The sequence below is a fragment of the Stomoxys calcitrans genome, chromosome 2, assembly GCF_963082655.1.
Source record: "Stomoxys calcitrans chromosome 2, idStoCalc2.1, whole genome shotgun sequence".
Lineage (NCBI taxonomy): Eukaryota > Metazoa > Arthropoda > Insecta > Diptera > Muscidae > Stomoxys > Stomoxys calcitrans.
In genome coordinates, this window is record NC_081553.1 from 108,862,921 (window position 1) to 108,887,157 (window position 24,237).

Sequence of the window (24,237 nt, forward strand, 5' to 3'; positions counted from 1 at the left end):
GATCGTATCATATGCGGACGATTGTACGAGCATGGCATCAGGTCCCCCACGCATTGATGACATCTGCAATATGTTGAACATCTACCTTTAAGAACTTGCCTTTTATTCCGCTGCAAGAAATTTGGAGATATCTGCCACCAAATCTTCTTGGTGTGCTGACAAAGAAACCTTGTTGACAACGTACAAAGCAATTTGGCCGGTCTGTTTTAAGTTACGAAGCGCCAGTGTGGTTCCGCCAGCTTTGTGACACGCAGTGGATGATATACAGAAATGTCAGAATGCCGCCCTTTGAACTGCGACGGGCAGTTCTCATGTGGACCACCCCCATAAGGAGACAAAGATCCTAAACGAAGACATAACTACATGCAGCCCAAGCAATACCTTCTGGGCTGTTATCGCATCTTGTGGATAGGTATTTACCGCCCATAAGCCTTAAGGTAGATCTATATGATCTAAAGTGTGAGGTCCGGCGCAGGAAGAGAGAACCTCTAGATCAAGGGGCATATTCAGCAGGTCTAGACAACATTCACGCAGACACGGTAGCAGATGCGGTAAATAGCTTTTGGGTGACTGTAGTCCTTGAAGAACGACCGCCCCCATTGCACCTGAAGAAATTGACCTCCCCCGGCAAACATAGCTTTGTACGTGGTTAACAAAGTTTCTTTGTCAAGGCAAGTTTGTCGTCTTAGAGGTTCAACATATCAAAGATGTTACTAATAGGTGGTGGGCCCTATTCCTAAATCCCTTATCCCTAAATTTCACTAATGACTGGCGACCACACAGATAATTCGCGAATTAGCTTTTCAGGCCTGGCTGGAGGGATGTATTGGCGATGTCCACCAAATAGTTTGGCATGGCTGACCGAGACGAATGCCTTCGATAGGTCTAGCGCCACAAAGACGGCCCTATCACATGGCCTGGTCTGATTGACGCCAAGGCAAATGTGAGCGGTGATGGCATGCAAAGCAGTTGTTGTGCTATGCAGTCTTCGAAATCCATGTTGATGCTAGCGCGAATGGAAATGTTTCAACGAGGCTCGGGAGTAGTCCCTCAAGCGTCTTGGCTACTGGTGAGAATAGGGAGATCGGTCTGTACGACTCCCCCTTACTCGGATCCTCTCCATGTTTCGGTAGCGGGATCACTCTGCCAATCTGGCTTGGGTGACTTGACGCCACGGATGACGGACGGCTGCCGCGTTAATGATGTCTCGGAATTTCCTCTTGACAACTAGCACATCCAAGGGGGTGTCAGTTCACTGAAGCAGCGATTGGTGGTACTGTATGAAGCCGATCCAATCGGCCTTCTCCGGATTGATAAACGTTCGGCGCTAAGAGGTTATGAAGTAAGGTGGTCGGTCGATGGTGAGATGGTCCGACCACAAAGGGCTGACGGCTTGCCAGGATACGTCACTCAGGAGATCATGGGATGCAATGGAAATCTCTGGCAAGCTGCTGCACCTCCTCGTAGTCCTAGTTGGGACATCCTCATTCACCGTGCAAAACGTGGAGCCTTCAATCTGCTCTGTGAAAGCCATGCCACGCTGGTCGTTACCTAGGGGAGAATGCCCTGAAATGTCGTGCGCATCAAAGTCCCATAGAACCAGACGAATATGGCCAGATAGTAAACCATTTGTGTCGGGGTTTTAAGCTTGGCCATTAATTAGGACACAGTTACCAACCGGCGGTATATACACGTTGTATAGCTCTATCTCGGCAGTACCGGACCTTACTGCTATCCCCATGCACTCCATTTAGGGGTCACTACAGCCAGGCGCAAGCGAGAGGAGTCTATATTGCACGGAATGGTTCATCACGAATGTCAATCCCCCACCTCCATTCCTTGAGCGATCCTTAGAAGTCGAGTGGGTCACATAGTCCGACGACAAGGACGCAGAAGGCGGACCTGAATAAAATATGATCGAAACCAGCCCCTATTAAGATATAACTACATGTAAAATAGTGGAGTTGTAATAAAATAGGATGATTATTATATATCCTTGTTTAATTTGGTCCACATCGGTCAGATTCGGTTAAGGGTGCCATAAAGAAAGAACTTTCGATTTAAAGCCTTGGCCCTATAAAAATAGCATTTTTTATTCGATTTCGTTGAAATTTGACGCAGTGACTTTTGTTAGGCTTTTCGACATTAGAGTCCTTTATAGTTCAGATCGGTTTATATTTGGATACTTACTTTACTTACTTTAATTGGCTATGACAGAATATTTGTTCCACTAGCCGAACGTAGAATAGCGTTCCAAGCGCCTCGATCTTCTGCGCTCATTCTAAAATCTCTGACACCAAGTTTGGAGGTGTCTCCCACAACTTGATCTTTCCATCGTGCTTTTGTTCTTCCCGGTTTGCGTGTACCACAGTGTTTGCCTTCAAAAGACTTCTTTGCTGGAGCTTCTTTATCTATTCTGACAACATGACTTAGCCAACTCAGTCGTTGTATTTTGATGCGTGTAACTATGCTATCGTCGTCATACAGCTCGTGGTGCATACGTCGCCTATATTCTCCGTTAACGCAAACTTGTCCATATATTTTACGAAGAATCTTTCTCTCAAATACTCCAAGCACTGCCTCATCTGCTTTCACAAGTACCCATGCTTCAGAACCATATAACAGCACGCGTAGTATCAGTGTCTTGTAAAGCGTAGTCTTCGTCTGTCGAGAGGTGGCTTTGTTTCTAAACTGCTTACTTAGTCCAAAGTAGCATCTGTTTGCCAGTATTATTCTTCGCTTTATCTCAAAAATGGTGTCATTCGTTTCGGTTACGGCATTGCCGAGGTAGATAGAGTTACTGACTGTCTCAAAGTTGTGGTTCCCAACTTTCTCCATTTTCTTTAGTGCAAGGCTTTTTGGGAGTTGAAACCATCCATTTCGTCTTATCTCCATTTACTGCCAGACCCATTTTCACTGACTCTCTTTCGATTCTTTCAAAGGCTGCAGTTACTACTTCCGGTGACCGACCTATGATATCGATGTCGTCGGCATGGGCGAGTAGCATGTGTTCTCTTGTGGTCAGTGTGCCATATCTATTCACATCTGCATCTCGTATAATCTTCTCCAGGAGGATATTAAAGAAATCAAACGATAGGTTGTCTCCTTGTCTGAAGCCTCGTTTGGTATTAAATGGTTCGGAGAGATTATTTCCTATTCTTACTGAGGAACGCGTATCAGCAAGTGTCATCCTGCATAGTCTCCTTAATTTTGCAGGGATACCAAATTCAGACATGGCTTGAAATACCTTTGAACGTAAAGGAGTATCGATGTGGATATAGCAGCCAAAAAGACCAATATTTTGTTCTACAATATTGAACAGTGACTTATATGTATTAGACCATTCAATGTCCGTGCCGAATCCAATATTCACCGGATTGTGACGAAAGGAGGTTTACATATATACCCGAGGTGGTGGGTAACCAAAGTTCGGCCTGGCCGATCGTAATGCCTTTTTACTTGTTTCTTCTTTTTTGAAAATGAAAATATCTTTATTTAAATATATTTTGATTTTTGTTTTTATGAAATGGCACTTAAAAATATGATTAATACATGTTTAAATCAAAGTTTACATAAGGAGAATATAAAGAAATGATCATAATTAACAAACTAAACTATTTTAAATACAGTGTATAGTATATTGAATAAACCATACATATACATACATTTATATATCATATACATTTGTTTATTTATTTTCTTTGTATTCTGAACTCACACACTTCAACAAATTGCGTATAATAATATTCAGTAAAATTTGATTTTTTTTATGTACGAGTATGTATTGAATATACTATATGATAAAAATTGTTTAACTGCATTTTTTAAACACATTACTGCTATATTCGATATAACTAATTCTTTAAATATTATTGGGGATTATCGTTTCACTGTTACTGGCTTAGTAGTATGTATTTGCTTTATGTATATTTTAAAAATTTCTTCTTTGTTCATGCCATTTTTAATTCTTGGTTACTTTTGTATTGAAGAAATATATATATTTTTAATAATTTATAATAATATCAACTAATCTAATAATGTATTATAATACATTATGTTATATCTTGTAGTTACCAATTTGCAGTTAATGTTGTGCTATAGAAGAATATGGATTTTATTTGTAATCTTTTAAGAAATATCTAAAAGTTTGATTATGTTTGTTTCTTTATTAGGTTAGATTGTATTTTATTTAGTATTAATATGTTAGAAAGGTTTTTGAAGAAAGATAGTATATTTGAATAAAAAACAACAAAGATTATGTAAAGGTCAACAAACGTTAGTCTACTGTATAATTAGACGACTAATCAATGTTTTCAATTTTGTTTTTACTTTCAGTACATTTTTTGTTGTATAGAATGAAATTGGAAGAAGACATGAAGCCACGTTCAAATAATAATTTAAGAACTTAAGTTTGTTTTAAATTTCCAAGCGGATACGAATTCGATTTATATAAAACAAATTTGGGAAACTAACTCTTGTGAATTGAATATAACAAATATAAAAACAATCGTTTTGGAGAATTAAAAAATATTTTGGAATAACTGAAGTCCGTTTATGGGCCTATCGATATTGGTACGAATAATAAAAAAATTGTCATATGCAGAAACTATATTTGGTTAAGTGCAATGAAGTGGCGATCATGCTAATCGGTATTGTGTTATTAAAGAACTATGTATTTTGTTCACTAAACATTCTTCATCAGCGAATATTTCCTGTTCGGAGAATTCTCAAGAAATCTACGATTGGTATAAAATCGGTGCATGCGATATAAAATAACTATTTGTAGAACAATCTCTCGTTCGTTCGATACAATATTTTCGGTTAAGTGAAGTGAAGTCATCGGCTATCGGTATACGCACTATAAGCGAACTAATTAAGACATATAGTGGAACGCTCGTGTGATCGGAAAAATATGTTCGGTTATTCATCGGGTATCGGTATGCGCGCTATAAGCGAACTAGTTAAGACATATAGTGGAACGCTCGTGTGATCGGAAAAATATGTTCGGTTAAGTGAAATAAAGAGATTGTTTTTAAAGAGTATGTATTTTCTTCACTAAACAATATTCTTCAACGATGTATGTGCTATAAAAGAACTACAATATTTGTAGACCAAGCACTCGTTCGTTCGATACAATATTTTCGGTTAAGTGAAGTGAAGTCCTCGGATATCGCGAACTAACGGGTATAAGCGAACTAATTAGGACATATCTTCGAACGCTCGTGTGTTCGAAAAAATAAGTTCGGTTAAGTGAAGTAAAGAAATTGTTTCTAAAGAATATGCATTTTCTTCACTAAACAATATTCTTCATATATATATGTAAATCTACGATTGGTATAATATCAGTGTATGCGCTATAAAAGAACTATTTGTAGACTTAGCGCTCGTTCGTTCGGTACAATATTTTCGGTTAAGAGAAGTGAAGTCGTCGGGTATCGGTATACGCGTTGAAAGTCAGGACATAACGTAGAACGCTCGCGTGTTCGAAAAAATATGTTCGGTTAAGTGAAGTAAAGAAATTGTTTTTATCGGTATTTGTGTTATAAGCAAACTATTTCGGATATGAAACTTTCGGCGGTTCGGAAAAAGAATTTCGGTAAAGTAAAGTGAAATGGGCATTTCGGCAATTGCTTTATGAAAGAACACTATTTTAAATACATGAAACGTTCTTCCGTTACCAGAAACTTCTCAGAGATATATTTCATTGAAGCGTTAATTCGGAGTCTACATTTTAGGTAAGTGGAAATATTGTAATGATAAGATTAAAGATTTTTGTTGAATTTAAAAGGTTTTCAAAATGTATATGCAAGTATTTAAGGAGGTAATAACAAACGTTTCAACAGGGTGGTGGTAGTGATAACAAATTTCAAAGCAACCATGCTGGTTAAGCGATTCCAAATATAAGGCATTTACAATCTTTTATTCCTTTGTTATATTAATAGATTAAAATTATGGTGCTCAACAAACCGGCTTATTCATAAAACCGATTTTCGAGCTATTCGAAAAATGAGCTTCTTCAAAAAAACATTTTATGCTTTTGAGATTTTAGCAACTCCGGTTAAACTGGTTAATTCTTATGAAAGTAAAAACGATGGATGCAGTCAAAAGTCGACTAGCATATTCCCTTTTCAGTTTCTGAGACCAAATAGATTAAGGTCGAACAGATAAAATTTTAATGATATATTTTCTAAAGAAAACATGTAGCCAAAAGTTTCTGAAGAAAAAATTGTTTGTCTTCCAGAAAAAAAATTTTTTTCTGAAAAGACAAAATTTTGAATAATATTTTCTTCAATATAAAAATTGCAATCAACAATCTGCAATCTGGAGTTCGAGGCCAACAAAACAACTTCCAACAGATGCACAGAATCATGTGTACCATGGGAGTAGTGTAATTGTTGCAGAAAAATAAAATCTGCCATTACACGAAAGCACATGCATTGGGAAAAGTACAGGTAATAGACAGGTTTGTCGAGCGTGGCTAATGTGATGTTGCTAGCATAGAGCCGTTTCCCCAATATATACGATTCAAGTACAACGTACCAACGCGAAGCCATCTCACCTAATATGGTGGAATTGTCTTCTAACCAAAGACGCAACGCGTCCCATAGTCGTTGGAGTGCGTTGCTATCTCCGTCCTTCCTTTTCCATTTGCAAAGAAAATCTCCGATCATTGATCTCGTGTCTAAAGAGGAACAAACAACAACAACAACATAATTTAAAGGCAGAAACTGTTCTTCAGACAAATTAATGTGAACGTGTTCCAAAGAACTAATTTTTATATAATTTTCTCTAAAGAAAAAATTTGGTGGAAGAACCATTAATTGTTGGTCTTATTCAATGCAATTGAATTCGCTTAAGTGAAAAATTGCTTAACTGAAAATACCGCAGAACTGAAAAAGTTCTTACACCCCAAATTCCGTTTTTATATGAAACCGAAATCGCATAAGTGAAAAAGTTATTTCTATAGAAATCTATGAGCCTTTGGAAAAACGCATGTCATCAAGAAAATGTGCAAACATGTATTTTGATATATCGTCAATGATTGTCTCTGACTTTTAAACAGTTCTACTCAGCTTTGCTCTTTTTTAACTCAAGTTATTTCATACATGATTAGTACGTTGATAAGAAAATTCGCTTATACTTATGCTTATATCGCTTAACCGAAAACTAACTTCATTTATCCGAATTAGGCTAAACTGAAAATTACGGATAAGTGAAAACCAAGTGATGCATTTATCCGGTATCGACTGTATATAAATTCTTGACGAATCTACCTAAAAGACAGAATGTCTATATATTTTTTTCCACAAGAAAATATTTTAAAAAGAAAAAAATTCAATCAATTAAAAGTGATAATTATCACAAAATATGGATAAAAATGAACCATTAATAAGAAACCGGGTATTTTTTTTTCAAGAAACCGAAAACCCGATTTTCTAAACCGAACTGATCACTCTAATTAAAATATCTTGATTTCGATAGCAGAGAGCCAGCCTCACGGGAATTGGAACACAAATTTTTTAATTGATTCAATTAAAAAAAATTGTCCGTGTTTTTGAAATATCCAATTAATTTTTTAATTGGATCAATTAAAAATTTAAAATTAAATTTTTTGCGTAAAGCAACTTGGTTCACATATGTTAAGCTTTTGGAATACAAATTTGAGGTTTATATTTGGGTCCATTATCACGGTTGTCCGGTGAGAGTGAACCCATTTTGTTATGTCATTAATATATATATTTTGAGCATAAAGAATACCGAAAGAGGTGTTCACTTAAGTTTGTGCCAAATGTCATTATCTTTTCTATTTCTGTTTGCGCTGGATAAAAATTCTGCATTTAGACCATTTTGGTACGAATTCGTACCAGATTCTAAATTAAGCAGTTTAGGCTGATCAGAACATCAATCATTCCCCAGCGTGAAAAGGTGGCGACTTCGAGGTCTAATATCATTCCTAGTTTTACATCCGGAAGGCATGATCTCCTAATTCCATGTTTATATCTTTTTAACGTTGAGTGACATTGTTAGATTATTAATAAAAGATTCTAACTTAAGCAGTTTGGGCTGATCCGAACATTAATCAATTAATAATTATTGAAAAAGTGGCGACTTCGAGGCCTGATATCATTCCTTGTTTTGCATCCGGGAGGCCTGGTGTCCGAATTCCATGTTTATATTTTTTTTAACATTGAGTGAAATTGCCAGATTATTGCTTCCCTTTCTCCGTAGAAACATAGCCTTAAGAAGGACAGAATTAGTGCTTAATTATATCAGAAGCTCAATAGACACTCGCAGGTGCCATATATATTTTATGAGGTACTTCAGAAGGAATACCTAAAGAGGCATAAACTGTTAGAAGTTACAAGGTAGTCCTCTTGGAAGCTTCATTTAGTAGGTATATGGTCTTTCTATTAAAAGGCTTTGAAGCGCTGTTATCCTGCCTTATTTTAGCAGGCCCTACTAGTTTCCCCATTGGGTCACTACACCCCGCGTATCTCTTATACATAGAGATAACTGTTCAGAGTATTTAAGATTCCAAATTTTATTACTTTTGGCTAAAATATCAGACTGTAGAATCCAGCGCCACACTGATGCTTGTTAAACGTACCTTTGAAAAGAAACATAATGGTTGCAATCAAGTTGCATTTCATCAGCACATATAGTTTTGATTGTTATTTTTTTTTTCTAAGGGATGTGCGTTGCACAAATATGTCAAAATTGTAAGCACATTGGCTACCATAAAAAGTGATTGCAGAGACAATGATGATGTAAAATTAAGTGTAATATATAAACTTATAGCTCAAAAATGGTTTGGGTATCAATTTTTTTAACTAGAAAATCCTCAACCGGATACCGTGTACCTTTGAACGGAAAAGGTATGATTGAAAAGTCCTCTAACCAAAGACGAAACGCGTTCTATAGTGGTTGGTGTGTGTTGCGATCCCGGGCTTTCCTTTTCCATTTGCAAAGGAAATCTCCGATCATTGAGCTCGTCTCGAAGGATAAACAAACAAAAATTGTGAAATTTAATGATCTTTGCCCTAACAGGCAAAAAACTTGAAATGAGGAAGAGGTATTCGTTGGCGCTTCGTTCCTCACAGAGTTATGTAAACGTACCTAAATAATTTTAGAAGTAGTAGCAGAGACATTGATGATAAATGGCTCATAGTAAGTCTATTAATATCCATACAAAATTTCAAATGGATTTTGGGGGTTTGTTTAATTGTTGCACTGTGTTTTAACCTTAAACTGAATTCTTATCAGTTATGCATCATCATTGTCTCTGTAACAAATTTTAACATTAACAGAACACGAGTACTTAAACACTTAAAAGAATTAAGGCTCGTTTTTAAACACATGGACACTTGAATACAAAAGAAGATTTTTGCAAAATAGCGGGGAAATTTCTGCATCTGCTATACGCAAATCTTTTCAAAACTATCCCCAAGACGTTAATAGCAAAACTGAAGGTATTTTAAGTTGTTTCAAAAGTCTATTGCTGATATTTAAAGGGCGGTACTGGAATTATTGCATGTTGCTTAATGGTTGTGTAAGAATAAGGGCTTGTTGTTAACATTGATTAATCATTACTTTTACATTGTGAAATATTAGTTAAAATTTTCAGAGATAACAAAAACCTAGGAAATATAAGATAATACAAAACATCTGATAAACATGGGATACTGTAAGATGTAAGTAACACATCTTCAACTTCAAATTAAAAGGTTTTCTATACAATATCATTTGAATTCAAAATGAATTAAACAGGGTTTCAATCATAATATTATAATGTTACTGCAATTTTCTCTGTTTAGAAAGGACTTAAATCGTAAAAAAAACTATTTCACTATTGATCTTCAAAAGAATTGAATCCATTTATTGAAAAAGTATTCAAATGACAAATAGAAGATTTGTTAGATTCAGAAGATGTATTATCCAATATTTAAACTGATAAAACAAAAAACAAATACGCATAGACACCATTGTAGTAACAATAAGGTTCACTGATAACTACATACTTATTAATTGTTAATAACAATTGTGTTACAACACTTATATCTCACTTTCTTTAATACCATATACGAATAAAATATCCTTTCGTGTATTTGTTCGTTCGTTGCTTCGTTATTCATTTCACTAGAGATGAAGGGGGGGAAGTCCAAAAGAGAACCCATATCATCATTACCCAATTTAATCATTCCTTCAAAAATGTGATATTCGTATGCCAGGCTTTTTCTTGCGTGGCGGTTTCCTTATAGGAGTTCTGGGAGTTTCGAACTATAAATCCGTTATGGGTCCAGCAACACTCATTTTAACGGGTGAACTATGGGCCGTTGAGGATGCACTGTTTTGATGGTGCTGCTGCTGTTGATTTGTCCATTTATTTCTACCGGTAGCATGGGAGGATGTTGCTGTTGTTGTGCTACTTCCGGTACGTTTATTAGTTTTGTTAAGTCCACCACCACTGGTTACTCCACTAGTATGACTACTTTTGGTTCTACTATGAACGCCACCACCATCACCATTGGCCAAATGATGTTGTTGATGATGTGGTTTTCTATGTTGACTTTCTATATTGCTAGTAGTAGTGGTATTGGTGGAAGTTGAGGTGGTGGTGATATTGGTATTGGTGGTGGTAGCCATGGAGGATGGGGGATGAGTTGAATTTACTTGCAGAGTTTTAACCAATTTCTCAAGACTAAAATTGACAATAAAACAATACAAAACATATATTTTGTTGGTCAGTTAGAATAAGAAAACACGCACACATGTGGGGGAGATAGGGATAATACAATACGAGATATCATATTTCGATATGAGTATGGATATGTGTGGTATGAGCAACGTCCAGTTTTGGCATTAAAAAAAGTTGAAATTTTGATTTAGGAATTATACTGCCTAATGATGAATCTTTTTTAGTTTATAGACATTGAAAGAGTTATTATAGCCACAACTGGACTCTATTGATTTGGTAGTGGTGATGATGTATATGGTGGCGTTTGTAATTTGTAGTGGAGTGCATTGTGTTAAATTTGACAAGTGTAAGTAAGATTAATACTATTTTTAGTAGTTAAAAACAAAAATTGCGACACTAAACATAATACTAAATATCATATTTGAGTTCATATTGAAATGAGGTTCCAAAGACACTAATGATGCTGTAGGCATAACTCAGCTTTGAAAGTCTAAAATGTTTGAACTGAGTCAGCTGATATTAAAAGAATGTAATGGTTCTTACTTGAGCTATCGAAAGAGAATCATAGAAAATGGGTCTGGCAGTATATGGAGATAAAACAAAATGGATGGTATCAACTCCCAAAACGCCCTGTATAACCGATCAGACAAAGAAAATGGAGAAAGTTGGGAACCACAACTTTGAGATAGTCGGCAACTTTATGTACCTCGGCTACGAACAAATGTTCTGTCATAGCCATTAAGGTAAAGTAATGGTTCTAACTTGTTTGATAATTTGCCCAGAAGAAAGCTTTGTTTAGAGTGAAAGCCTCGGGCTATCTTTTGAGCACAGTTTGTTAAAATTTGACAGTCTAAGATGTTCCAACTGGGTCTGCTGGTTTTAACTAGTTTCATAATTTGTCTAGGAGAAAGCTTTGTTTAAGGTCAAAGCTTTGGACTATCTTCTGAGTACTACTACTACTAAATTTCCCATAAACATTCCACTAAGGAACAGGGATACTTCTCTCATTTCAATGAGTGCAGTCCGATTAAAGTTTAAGCTCAATGGTAAGGGGCCTCCTTTTTATGCTGAGTCCGAATGGAGCGCCGCATAGCGACACCACTTGGTAAGGAAGTTTTAACATGACAGGATACCTCACAAACGTAGCCAGCATTAGTAAGGGAAGCAAACATTTTTACGGAAAGTTATTTGTTTTTAGACACGGGTTGGTATTCTGTTCTGCTTATGGAATAGTCGATGAAATTTTTAATTGTTTCACGAGCGAAATTTGGTAGTAATAATGTTTTTTTAATTTCCATGCCAAAAGAAGTTTTTTTTTATCTGCACTTACTGTTTTATACCTCTTTCGCAAATAAAAAAAATAACAAAGAGAACAAGTAAAAGGGTGCTCCACCATGGATCTCATTTGTCTAATTCTTTCAATGACTTTCAAACATAAACGAGCTATATCAAGTTTTTTACCGATATGGATCGTACTTGTTATGGCTTTTAGAAATCATAGAAAAACCCCACCTCCAACATTTCAGACAAATCGAGTACTAATTGTGCCCTACAGAGGCGCAAAATTGGGAGATGGGTTTATATGGAAGCTATATCAGGTTAACAACCGTTCCAAGTATTGTCTAACCATACTTGGAAGTCATACCAAAATGACATATGCAAAATTTCAAACATATTGGATACGAGTTGGGCCCAAGAAGTCTAATCCGGAGATCCGTTTATATGGCGGCTATATCAGGTTATGACTGATTTAGACCATACTTGCACAGTTGTTGGAAGTCATACCAAAAAGATATGTGCAAAATTTCAGACAAATCGGATAATAATTGCACCTTCTTGAAGCTCAAGAAGTCCAGACGTAAGATCGGTTTATATGGAAACTATGTTAAAACATGGACCGATTTTGCCCAATCGTAACCGACCTTCACTAATAGAAAGTATTCGTGTGGACGGACATGGCTAGATCGATTGAAAATCGATCGAAAAAAAAACTAGTAAAATAATATGCTTTGATAATGAGTTAGAACTGAGATGTTATCGAGATCGTGTGCAAAATTGGAAGGCCCTAGGTTGTCCGGGCGCCCTTTGGTAGGCCCCTAAAGTTGGCTACCTCGGTATTTTGAAAAATTGTTCGGCTGCCAAATCTTAATTTATGGTCTGATTTTCAAACTTTTTTCACTGGATAGTGCCCTACAAAAAATCCGCTTGAGGTCTACAATATCTCGACTGGTTTCGGAGTTATACGACTTTAATTTTTTTGTGCAATTTTGACCGAGAACTGATTCGTATTTTGCAATTTGACATAAAATCAAACAGCTGCGATTTTATGTCAATGTCAAAATCCCATTTTCTTCGCTAAATGGTCATAAAATAATTAGAAAATGATTTTTTTGTTGTTGTAGAAACATAGTCGTATATTAAATTCATTTTTTTCTAATTTTTTTAAATATTAAAAAAAGAGACTAATGCATAAAAAAAGAATAATTTATTATAAATGCTCTTAATAATGAATATATGAAATTTCATTAAAATCGGACAAAGGTCGAGAATTAAAGGATTTAATTCGGTCGTTCCGAACATTGGATACCCACCACCATGAATATATTCATCATCCTATTTTATTACAACTGCACAACTATGTGCATAGTTATATCCAAATATGGGATGATCTGCATCATTTATGGTTCAGGTACCAATAAATCTCATAAAAGTCACGGTTTCAGCGAAATCGGGTTATAAATCCGTTTTTTATGTTAAACAGACCTTAAACTGGAAGAACGATCTATGTGGTAGCTATATCTAAATATGGTTCGATATGGATAAAATTTTACAACAACTCCCTGTTTAAAATTTCAGCGAAATCTGACAAAAAACGACTTTTAGCGGCTTCAAGACTCCAAATCACCAAATCGGTCTATATAGCAGCTATATCTAAAAATAGCTCGATCTGGACCATATTTGGATCGATCATTGGGAGTTTTAATACAATTCAGTATTAAAAATTTCATGGAAATCGGATTATAAATGCTCATTTTAGGGGATTTAGACCCCATGAAGCCACCGTAGCGCAGTGGTGAGTATTTCCGCTCATGACGCCGGATGCCAGGGTTCAAATCTCGGCGTGGACATCAGGAAATTTTTAGCGGTGGTTATCCCCGTATTAATGCTGCCTACATTTGTGAGGTTTTCTGCCATTTTTATATTTCTCTACCAACTGGTGTCGCTATGCGGCAAGCCGTTCAGATTCGGCATAAAAAAGGAGACCCCTTACCATTGAGCTTAAATTTTAATCGGACTGCACAAATTGATATGAGAAAAGTATCCCATGTTTCTTAATGTTATGTTCATGGGAAATTTCTAAATTTCAGCGAAATCTGGTAATAAATAAGGTTTCTATAGGCTTAAGACCCTTAATCGGCAGATCAGGCTATGTGACAGCTATATCAAAATATCGTCCGATCTGGAACATTTTCAGTTTGGGTGACGGGAGGCTTAATTTCGAAATCGGTTAATTAATGCAGCAGCTAAGAGCTTAAAACCCTAAAAGGACGGTCTATATGACAGCTATATCTAAATATGGTTCGATCTGTACCATAATCCTTTCGGATGACGGGAGGCGCAAAGTAATTCACTGTTTCAGATTTCAGTGAAATCGGGTAATTAATGCGGCTTTTATTGGCTCTCAAACTTAAATCGACAGATCTGTCTCTTTGGCAGCTATATCCAAATATGGTCCGATTAGGCCCGTTCAAAAACCTAACCTGTGTATTGAAGGTATACGGATCTGTGCAAAATTTGAGCTATATTTTATCTAAATTTTTGAAGGCTGTAGGGTGATTACAATTGACGGATGGCCAGCCGAAGTGAAAAAATCGAATATTAGGCGTGACGTTTATATTTTAGGGAAACTATTTTTTTTCTCAATTTTGATAATTTTTCACGAAAACGACTTGTCAGCATTGCATAGGCGATACTGACTGCTTTGAATAATGACCCAATATTTGAACTATTAATAGAACTTTCACCTGGACAAAATATCAAAAGGGTATTAAATGAATGGAAAAGTGTTGTAAAAATGATTACACTAATCAACATAACTGCAATAGGCTTTATTTAGTAAAACCACTCTCAAAAGAAACTTGATGGTATTTTTTTATGCAATTAAATTCGCTTAAGTGATATATCGCTTAACTGCAAATACTGCTTAACTGAAAATATGGTTTAAGTGAAATACCGCTTAGAGGAAAATATCCCTACATAGAAACGGTTTCTACATCCCAAATTTTTTTATATAAAACTAATTTTGCACAAGCGAAGAAGTTATCTACTTGGAAAACTATCTGATATTGAAAAAAATTCGCACCATAAATAAATTTTGCACAAACACATTTTTTCATTTCACTTATAGCAGTCTCTGATTTTTAAAGCGTGCCACTGAGCAATGCTTCCTATCAACTCAAGTACACAATTAATACGAAGACCTCAAAATGCACTTTCTTTAAGTCCTTTTCGCTTTACAGGGAATGAGTTTTGCTTATCCGAATTACGCTTAACTAAAAATTACGGATAAGTGAAACAAAATAAAAGCCCTTTTAGCGTTTCACTTATACGGTTTCGACTGTGACAGTTATCTGGAAGTACACAATCTTGTTTTTCTTAATGGGCAACACATTTTTTTGGCCAATTTAGTGAAATATATTTAAGGATATAATATTTCCTTCCTTTAGGAGTATCAAATTTTTCTGTTAATTATATTTTCTACATGTTTCTTTAATTTTTTGCTCAAACCTCATTGCATATGAACTCAAATAGATAATTAATTGTGCCCATACATCTACAGCTAAGCAATAAAACCAATTAAAATTTGTGCAACAAAACATTTTCCATTTGTGATGACTAAAAGCTAAGCCAATAATTATCTAAAAACTCAAGACTAGCTAACACATTGTCTTTGTATTCATTTGAAAGTGTTTGTGAAATGAGAAAAATGAAAACAAATCAAAAAACCTAAATGATAACTTAAAGACAAAAGTTTAGACCCACGCTATAATACGATCGTCCGCATCTTGGCGGGCAGCCACAGCGTCGTTTAACTCGCGTCGTAGATCATGTGAAGTGACATTGGTTATTACCGGCAACTCCGAAACTGCTGCATCATTTTCATCCGATGACAATTTCTTTGTGGTCTTTTCTTTTTTGCGTTTTGCTGCCGCCTCATCAGAAGCAGAGGAAATCAATGCAAAATTGGGCGGAGACATAATGGGCCCGGAAATTTTTCCTGAAGTTGTGGTAGTGGCACCATTTATGCTGCCACCATCCGAGCTAGAAAAGGAATGCCGCATATCCGGAGGCCTTTGATTGTTTATGTGGGCAATGTCCGCCGTCGATGTGGTGGAGGGTGTTTCTACAATGTGCAAAGGTTCCTCCTCTTGCTCGTCTAGTGACGAAGTGGCCTGCGTCTGATGATGCACAGTGCCGTAGTGTAAGTTTAAAGTAGGTTGATTACGACGTGAATGATGCCCAAAAGATTTTCGAGGGCGTAAAGTTTCGTTTTCATAAATGATATCGGGGACAGCATTGCGATTGTGATATAGAGCAGCCAACATTTGGCGCATGTATTTATTCTCAGCCTCCAAATGGTTAAGACGTTTATTGGTTTCCTTGCGATCAGAGCGCAAATGATGAACTTGTGACTGCAGAGGAAAATAAAGTGACACATTAACCATGTTGCTTTTTTTTTGTTAAGATTAAAATGGCTTACCTTTAATTCCTCAATATCTCTCATCATGCGTAAGTTTGATTCATTCATGGACCATTGACGTTCTTCGACCAAAGCCTTAACACGATTCAAAAGAGCATCCTCGCGTACTCTTGCCGCCTCTTTCACTTCTCTTACCACATCGGTCATAATGCCTGGCGTATAAGCACCTGCAAAATAAAGCACCCCCAAAGGATTTTCCATTATTATAAGACTCTTTGCTATCAAACAATTGAATATCCTTTTGGTCTCCTCCTGCTCTTACACAATCCAGTTTGAGTTAGAACACGCACCTGAATGATATGATGGCGCAGGACTTTGTGTTCCAAATGCACTGCCAAACACCATCGGCTGACTATGGGTACTTAATCCACTTATGCTATCTCTACGGTGCCTCATACCCAAATTGGGAGCGTGCTTTAAAACTTCAATACAAACTAAAAAAGTTGACGTCACACCAACAAAATTAAATGTACAGGAAGTAGAAGTATTTGATTCATGAAAACGCAAAAACAAAACATAAGGAAGAGAAAGACAAAAATTAAAAAAATAAACAACATTAATTTTCAACAAAGGACAACATATAAGGATACAAGTAAATACATAGATGAGAGGAAATAGCTCACGAAAGAGATAGAGAAATAGTGATGAAAAAAAATGTTATGTGTATGTACAAAAAATAAGATAAGAAATGGTAAGATCATTTAAATGTGATGAGCAAATACAAAAACAGAAAAACAAAATTTATTAATTGGAAAACTATGGCAAAACGTTCAGATTCTGCAAAAAATCCCAAACGTTCAAAAATCATAGCCCATAAAAAATGAGTATTGAATAGGACGGCGCTATTTTTCTTTTTTGTTGTAGTCATAGAGTGATCTCAATTTTTGCAAATTTAAAGCGATAAAGCCCTTTTAAGCTTTATTTTTTATAACACTTCGAGCGACACAAACATTTTAAGTTATAGAAATTTGAATAATATTTAAGAAGACACAAACATTTTAAGTAATCTTTGAAAACCTATTTTTATACGTCCTTGGGAAAAGATTGACAATTATAACTAAGGTTCCAAGTATCCTGTTCAGAGCTCAGGGGTCCAACCATAGGTCAGATCTGTGGAACATCAGCTGCCAAACATCCTTAGGCAGAAGAGACCTCTTCGTAGGCTACGCAGACAACATTGCGGCAGTCATATCGGTGAAAAACGCAGAAGAGGCACAGCTTAAGCAAACGCAAGTCATGATCCGCTGGATGAACTGGCTACACCAACGCGGACTTTATTTGGCCACACACAAGACTAGTTCTGCTAACTAGAAGGCGAATTCCCCTGGAAATAGACATGCGAGTCGACAGACAACGCATCATGACAAGGATGGCGGTAAATTATCTGCGAATTCTACTTGATTCCAAACAGATGTTCGGTCCGCGGCTAAAATTCTCTGCTCTAAAAGCGATTGGAATCACGGCCAAACAAAGCAGACTTATGGCGAGCAAATGAGCGCCACTACCCAAAAAGAGAAACTTTTAATGAAGGCTTGTAACCACATCCTCTTATACAGTTGCGAAATCTGGGTAGATAGCCTTATGTCAGCCTGATTAGAGTTCAGCGAACCGCCGCATTAAGAGTGGCACCAGCATATCGAACCGTTTCGGCAGCTTTGTTGCAGATAATGGGAGGAATGGTGAGAGTGAACAAAGGTGAACCTACCCAAGATTACAGAAAAGAAAAAAGAGGTGAGACCACAAGAAATTGGCAAATATGGTGGAAGAACGAATTATACGGGAGATGGAACACGAAACTAGTTCCAGATATCAAATACTTTGGATAAAGGGGACTTAGGGATGTTAACAAATACATAACGCAAATGCTCTCCGGACAGGGATATTTATGGAAATATTTCAAAATGGGAAAGTGCATCGCTCCTTTTTGGCTCTACACAGATGAAGAACACCTGGATGACGCTTAATATACTTTCTTCCACTGCACACAATCCGAAGAACCATGCGCGTCTCTTGAAGGACAGATAGGGCCAATAACTGCAGAAAATTTTGTAGACAAAATGATCGGAAGTATTGACAACGGAACCACAGTAGCAAGGTATGCGAAGACTTCCTAAGACGAAAGAAAATTGATTTTGACGAGAGCATAAGTTATCTCAATGATTGGAGCTTGCAAGCGAAAGAACGGACGAAATGTAAAGACCGATTTGAGAACCGCCTCGAAGCAATGAAAAAGCGGTGCCGAGCTGGATTTGACTCCCGGCGCTGATATGATAGGATTTCAGTGAGTAGGGTAGACTGTAAGCCCAACATAACACATAAGTGACCACTTATGTGCAGGCAGCAAGGCATTCTCCAATCGTTAACCAAACAAAAAAATTGCTGCACATACTTTTAGGATAGCTTTATATGAAATCTGAAGCAATAAATATTGAAACTATAATATCCACGCCAAGGGTCATCTTGTTATTTAATAGTCGTAAAAACCAACTCCTGAATTGAAGACAACACATAAGATTACTGGAAGATCCGTGTCTAGATGCAAAGTTGAGAAGTTAAAGACATTTTAAGTTATATTTTTATACCCTCCACCGAAGGACGGGAGATTCATTTTGGGAAATTCATTTGTAAAACATCAAAATACCGATTTACGTCCCTATAAAATTTATAAATTCTTAATCCTCGTCTATGTAAAGATAAGCTCGGGCAAAGAATTTTTTTCAATATCCAATGAAATTAAAAAACATACAAAAACTTTTACTCAAGTATAGGGAAAGCTCGAAGCTTCTAATAAGGAATGGTCCACTTCTATTTTTTGCCCAAGTAAGAGGAAATTATTTGCAGAATCTAAAATTTTTGATTTTGAAAATACGAAAAGGTCTTTCTTTTTTCAATGTATGTTTACAATGAAGCATGTCTATGGAATGAATCTCTGATTCTCAAAGTAAAACTATTTCTTACCTTTTGCCTCATGTAAATCGCGACATATTTTTGTGTTGGTCTCATGCAATAGTTGTATCTGTTCCATGAGAACATTGAAGAATTTATTATTTTGATCCATATCATTGGGTAGATTATTGCGACGATCGGGAGTATTTTGGCCACTAACTTTTGAATCATTATCCGAAGGATTCAATAAACATGGATCGCTAAATCTAAAACTAAATATTTTAATGTCAAAAAATACTGTAACACAATTTAAGCATTTGATTTCTTGAATACTTACCCTCGACTTATGTTAGGATTACTGGCACTGCCATCTAAAACATCTGTGGAATTATTTTCATGTTCGGAAGAATTGCCACCACTTCCTCCCATTATATTAACCATGGGTGGTAGGCTGGCAAAATCTTGGGAGCCATCGTTTTGTGGATAATAGCCGCCACCGTTACCACCAGTGCCAATGGAAGGAAACATCATGGAATAACGATTACTAAATGAACTTGCAGAGGAGGGCTTCATAAAGTTTGGCATAGGCTAGAAGAGAAAAATAGCTGTTAGTGAACTTAAGCAGAAGGAAGATTCAGTAGGAAGAAAATGTTGTTGGAATCAAATGGCTCCATTTTGCTAACTTAGGTTCCATGTTATTTAATATGAACAACTATCTTTGCCATTCCATAAGTTGGCGTAGCATAGATGTTAGCATGTCCGCGTATGAAGCTGAACGCATGGGTTCGAATCCTAAAAAGACCATCAAAAAGATTTTTTTTCAGCAATGGTTTTCCCCTCCTTATGCTGGCAACATTTGTGAAATCTCTCCAAAGAGGTGTCGCATCGCGGCACGCCGTTCGGACTCGGCTATAAAAAGGAGGCCCCTTATCGTTGAGCTTGAACTTGGACTACACTCATTGATATGTGAGAAGTTTGCCCCTGTTCCTTAGTGGAATGTTCATGGGCAAGATTTGCATATTCCATAGGTTGAGTGCATTCAAGCTTATTAAGATATATGAAAAACATTGTGAAAACAAGAGAAGGTTGATCTCATTATTGTCTCTAACTTTGAAACAACTAAATCGATTAAATAGCCTAGTTTGTAGTTGCAATGTCAACGAAAGGAAAGTGATGGTCTTATCTATACTCTACACCATAGTATGAGATATGTACTACTTTCGTCATTCTACTTTTTAATCAAATACTATTACGTATATAAATTCTTGATTGCCATGACATTCTGAGATCAGATCATGTCCGTCCGTCTGTTTTGCGTACTTTTTTCTCAAAACCATAAGGCCTATAGTTGACCCCATGAGTAGGAGTCACAGTCTTCCATGAAGACTCAGAGGCCGTGCGCGCTTCCTGTTTCGACATTGACTCCCTTCGCTGTCTTCTTCCCAGAGTACTTTCTTTCTCTTTTTATTCTCCAGGGTTGCGGGAGGGCTGGCCTGGTCTTCCCAGAGTACTTGAAAGAGGCGAACTCTTGTTTTTCTTCAGAGTTTTAGCAGTGTTATGCTCTTCGGGAGATCTGATTCTCTTTCCAGTGCTTGGAATGACAGTTCAATCTCTTCCAGCATCCTGCATTTTCGCTCGATTGCGCTGCCGGTGCATATTCCTCTGTCTCCTTCGACGCGTCCCGTATTGCTTTCTTGGTCCTCTTGCTAGAGCAAAGCCCTCACTAACTACTGCCGTCATCCCGCTATCCTCATCTCCCGATTCGGTTGACTGTTTCATTGACACTGTCACTGTCTGAATCTGACTCGGAAACAACTCCTTTACATAAAGGCTGGGGACGAGCTGCGCATCTCTCTGGTTTATCCGTCTCTTCCTCATTAATTGGTCTGACGACTGGTTGTGCGCTTGAAGCATTACTCTCGACTATAGGTGCCAAGGCACCTACACCTGTAGAAGGGTGATGCCACCACCGCAGCTGTTTGGTCTTTGAGGCTCCAAAAGGCTTTAAAAAAATTCTTTTTTTTGTTATAGGTAGTACCTATTCCAAAATATGGATATTTTTCTTTGATGAGAGAAATGAGATATAGCTGCCATATAGACCGATCCGCCGATTTAAGGTCTTGGTCTCAAAAAAGACGCATTTATTGTCCGATTTCGCCAAAAGTTGTTACAGTGAGTTGTGTTAGGCCCCTTGACATCTTTCTGCAATTTGGCACAGATCGGTTCAGATTTGGATATAGCTGCCATATAGACCGATCTCTCGATTTATGGTTTTGGGCCCATTAAAGGCGCATTCGGTTCAGATTTGAATATAGCTGCCATATAGACCGATCTCTCAATTTAAGGTTTTGTTCCAATAAAAGACGCATTTATTGTCCGATTTCACCTAAATTTAGGAGAGTGACTTGTGTTAGGCTCTTTGACATATTGCTGCAATGTTGCCCAGATCTGTTCAGATTTGGATATAGCTGCCATACAAACCGATCTCTCGATTTATGGTTTTGAGCCCATAAAATGTGCACTTATTGTCCGATGTCACCAAAATTTGGGACAGTGAGTTGTGTTGGGGCCTTCGACATCCTTCTTCAATTTGGGCCAGATCGGCCCAGTTTTGAATATAGCTGCCAAATAGACCGATCTCTCGATTCGTCTTCCGCCTATAAAAGGCGCCATTTCGCCGAAATTTTGGGACAGTGAGTTGCGTTAGGCTTTTCGACATCCGTGTCGTATATGGTTCAGATCGGTCTATATTTGGATATAGCTACCAAAAAGACCAATATGGGAGCATAAGTTATGCCATTTTTCAACGAATTATGACGAAAGGTGGTTTACATATACACCCGAGGTGGTGGGTATACAAAGTTCGGCGCGGCCGATGTTAACGTCGTTTTACTTTTTTTTTTATTTCACTTAATGGTCACCTAATCTAAAAAAATATAATTTTTGAATGAACTGTGTTGGGGAACTTTATGCACTAATGTATTAGACCTTCGTGAGAAGATTGCAAAGCAAACGGGACAATACGGAAATCTAATTGAAATTAGAAGGATATTTAAAATTAGACATCGGAATTTTGATCAAATAGTCTGGAAACCTCCCTCTACCCTGAAAAAAAACTCAATCGTATGTATAGGCCTATCGGGACAACAGACCGATATTATATAAAGTGCGACCCAGCTAACTTATCAAATATTTTCTTATTTTTATAACAATTTTTTCTTTAAATTTTGTTTTTAAATTTCAAATTTTTGTTTCGTTACATCTACTTACTCTTTGATAACCTTGACTAAAGGGGAAATTAAAACTACTATTGCTATTTGGCAGACTGCTGCTGTTCATGGGATTTGTTGTTCGCATGGCAAATTGCTGCTGTTGATTATTCAGCGATTGCTGTTGTTGTTGTTGTTGACTCATATTGGCCATATTGAAGACGGATTGCTGCTGCTGCATTTGCGGCAACGAGAAGAGATTCTTCTGATTTAAATTATTGGCTGACATGGATGTTGAAGTTGTTACCGTTGCTGTGTTTGTAGGATTATAATCTAAAAATTCTGATGATGAAGATAACTGGGTGGCCGAGGCATCTTTCAGGCAAGTCTCCAGCCAGGCATCCAAATGATCCTTGGAGTAACCGCCACCTCCACCACCGATGCCGCTATTCAAAATAGATGCTGGCAATGTTGTGGCTGGACTATTGCGAGATTTCAGTTTTTTACGTTTGCCCATTTCACTGAGGGTAGCTGTAACGAAAAAATAGAAAAAAAACCAAACAAACATGGAAATTAGATAAAATTGCGTTTTTAATGCATTGTAATCAACTAATTATGGGTGTTATTTGTTTAGCTAGCAAGTTGGCAGAGGTGGCCTTGATCACAGTCCCTGTCATGGTTGGTTGTATGATACATATCTCAATGAATGCTCGTATTCGCTCTACTTGTAGTCATTCATTGATTGGTTATGGCAATTGTGGCTTAAACACTCGTTGCCAAATACGGAAATTTGTTTGTTTTTTTTTCTCTTTCTATATTGAAACTAAAATTTTTTTGAATTCTTTTGATGTGGGATTTGTTTGATACACCCTCATCTATAGCCTATCCCCATCGTATTTCAATGTCTTGTTGTGCGGAATACAATGTCTTTTGTATAGACTTCCGTTTTTCGATACGAATTGAATTCTCTCAACTATGAATTTAATTTAAAAATAAATTCAATAGACGTGAGAACCGATTTGAGACAGGTAGTATTGAAAATTGGGTTTATGTTCTTTTTAATTAATTTAATTAGTTTTTAGAGGTAAGTTTTAATTAATTTTCTGAAAAATTATGTCACTATCAGAATTGGTGTTTTCAATCCTATACTTACAAAATGTCTACTACAATAGAACCTTAATTCATGGATTATGGATCCCAATGCTTGATTTGTGTTTGCAATCCTATACTAAACAAAAGTCTATTAGAAACTTAATTAATGGATTATGCGCCACGTTGTATTATCCTTAATTTATTTTTTAGATATTTTACTTGAATTATACTAAACGGATGTAATTTCTTTTGAAAAGAGACTTTCTTTAATTACTTTGATGATACGCACACATATCTCAATACATATCATTTGGGCGCCACTTTCGGAAATTTGCGATTTAATTCCTAAATCACCGGAAGTCTTCTTCGTCGAGATGTGATATTTGTGTCACATGTCTTATTTTTCAATTAAAACGAGTCGTTTCTTCTTTTTATATGGGGCTTTTTTTATCGTGTCATCATGCCGATCAATCTTGAAATGAACAAAGAAACTTCTTCAACATGAATGAATGTATTTTCATTTTCATTTCCATTTGCTATTCCAGTTTCATATCCCACTCATGGCCATGTTGGCTGTAAACACCATCTCCCCA

The 24,237-nt window shown here is 36.7% G+C and overlaps 1 protein-coding gene across 2 annotated transcripts in view; it reads right to left on the bottom strand.

Moving 5' to 3' along the window:
• Positions 1-9,473: 9,473 nt before the first annotated feature.
• Positions 9,474-24,237, bottom strand: part of LOC106083380 (myb-like protein AA) — a 97,001-nt gene continuing 82,237 nt past the window's right edge. Inside the window, exons 4-10 of one of the 2 annotated variants that reach the window (XM_013246325.2) lie at positions 22,614-23,083; positions 19,681-19,931; positions 19,416-19,615; positions 16,748-16,891; positions 16,458-16,624; positions 15,740-16,389; positions 9,474-10,699 (exon numbers count right to left, since the gene is read on the bottom strand). In XM_013246325.2, coding sequence (XP_013101779.2) covers positions 10,279-10,699; positions 15,740-16,389; positions 16,458-16,624; positions 16,748-16,891; positions 19,416-19,615; positions 19,681-19,931; positions 22,614-23,083 — 2,303 coding nt within the window. In that variant the 3' untranslated portion in view covers positions 9,474-10,278. The remainder of the gene's footprint in view (positions 10,700-15,739; positions 16,390-16,457; positions 16,625-16,747; positions 16,892-19,415; positions 19,616-19,680; positions 19,932-22,613; positions 23,084-24,237) is intronic. The other variant, XM_013246327.2, reaches the window with a different exon arrangement.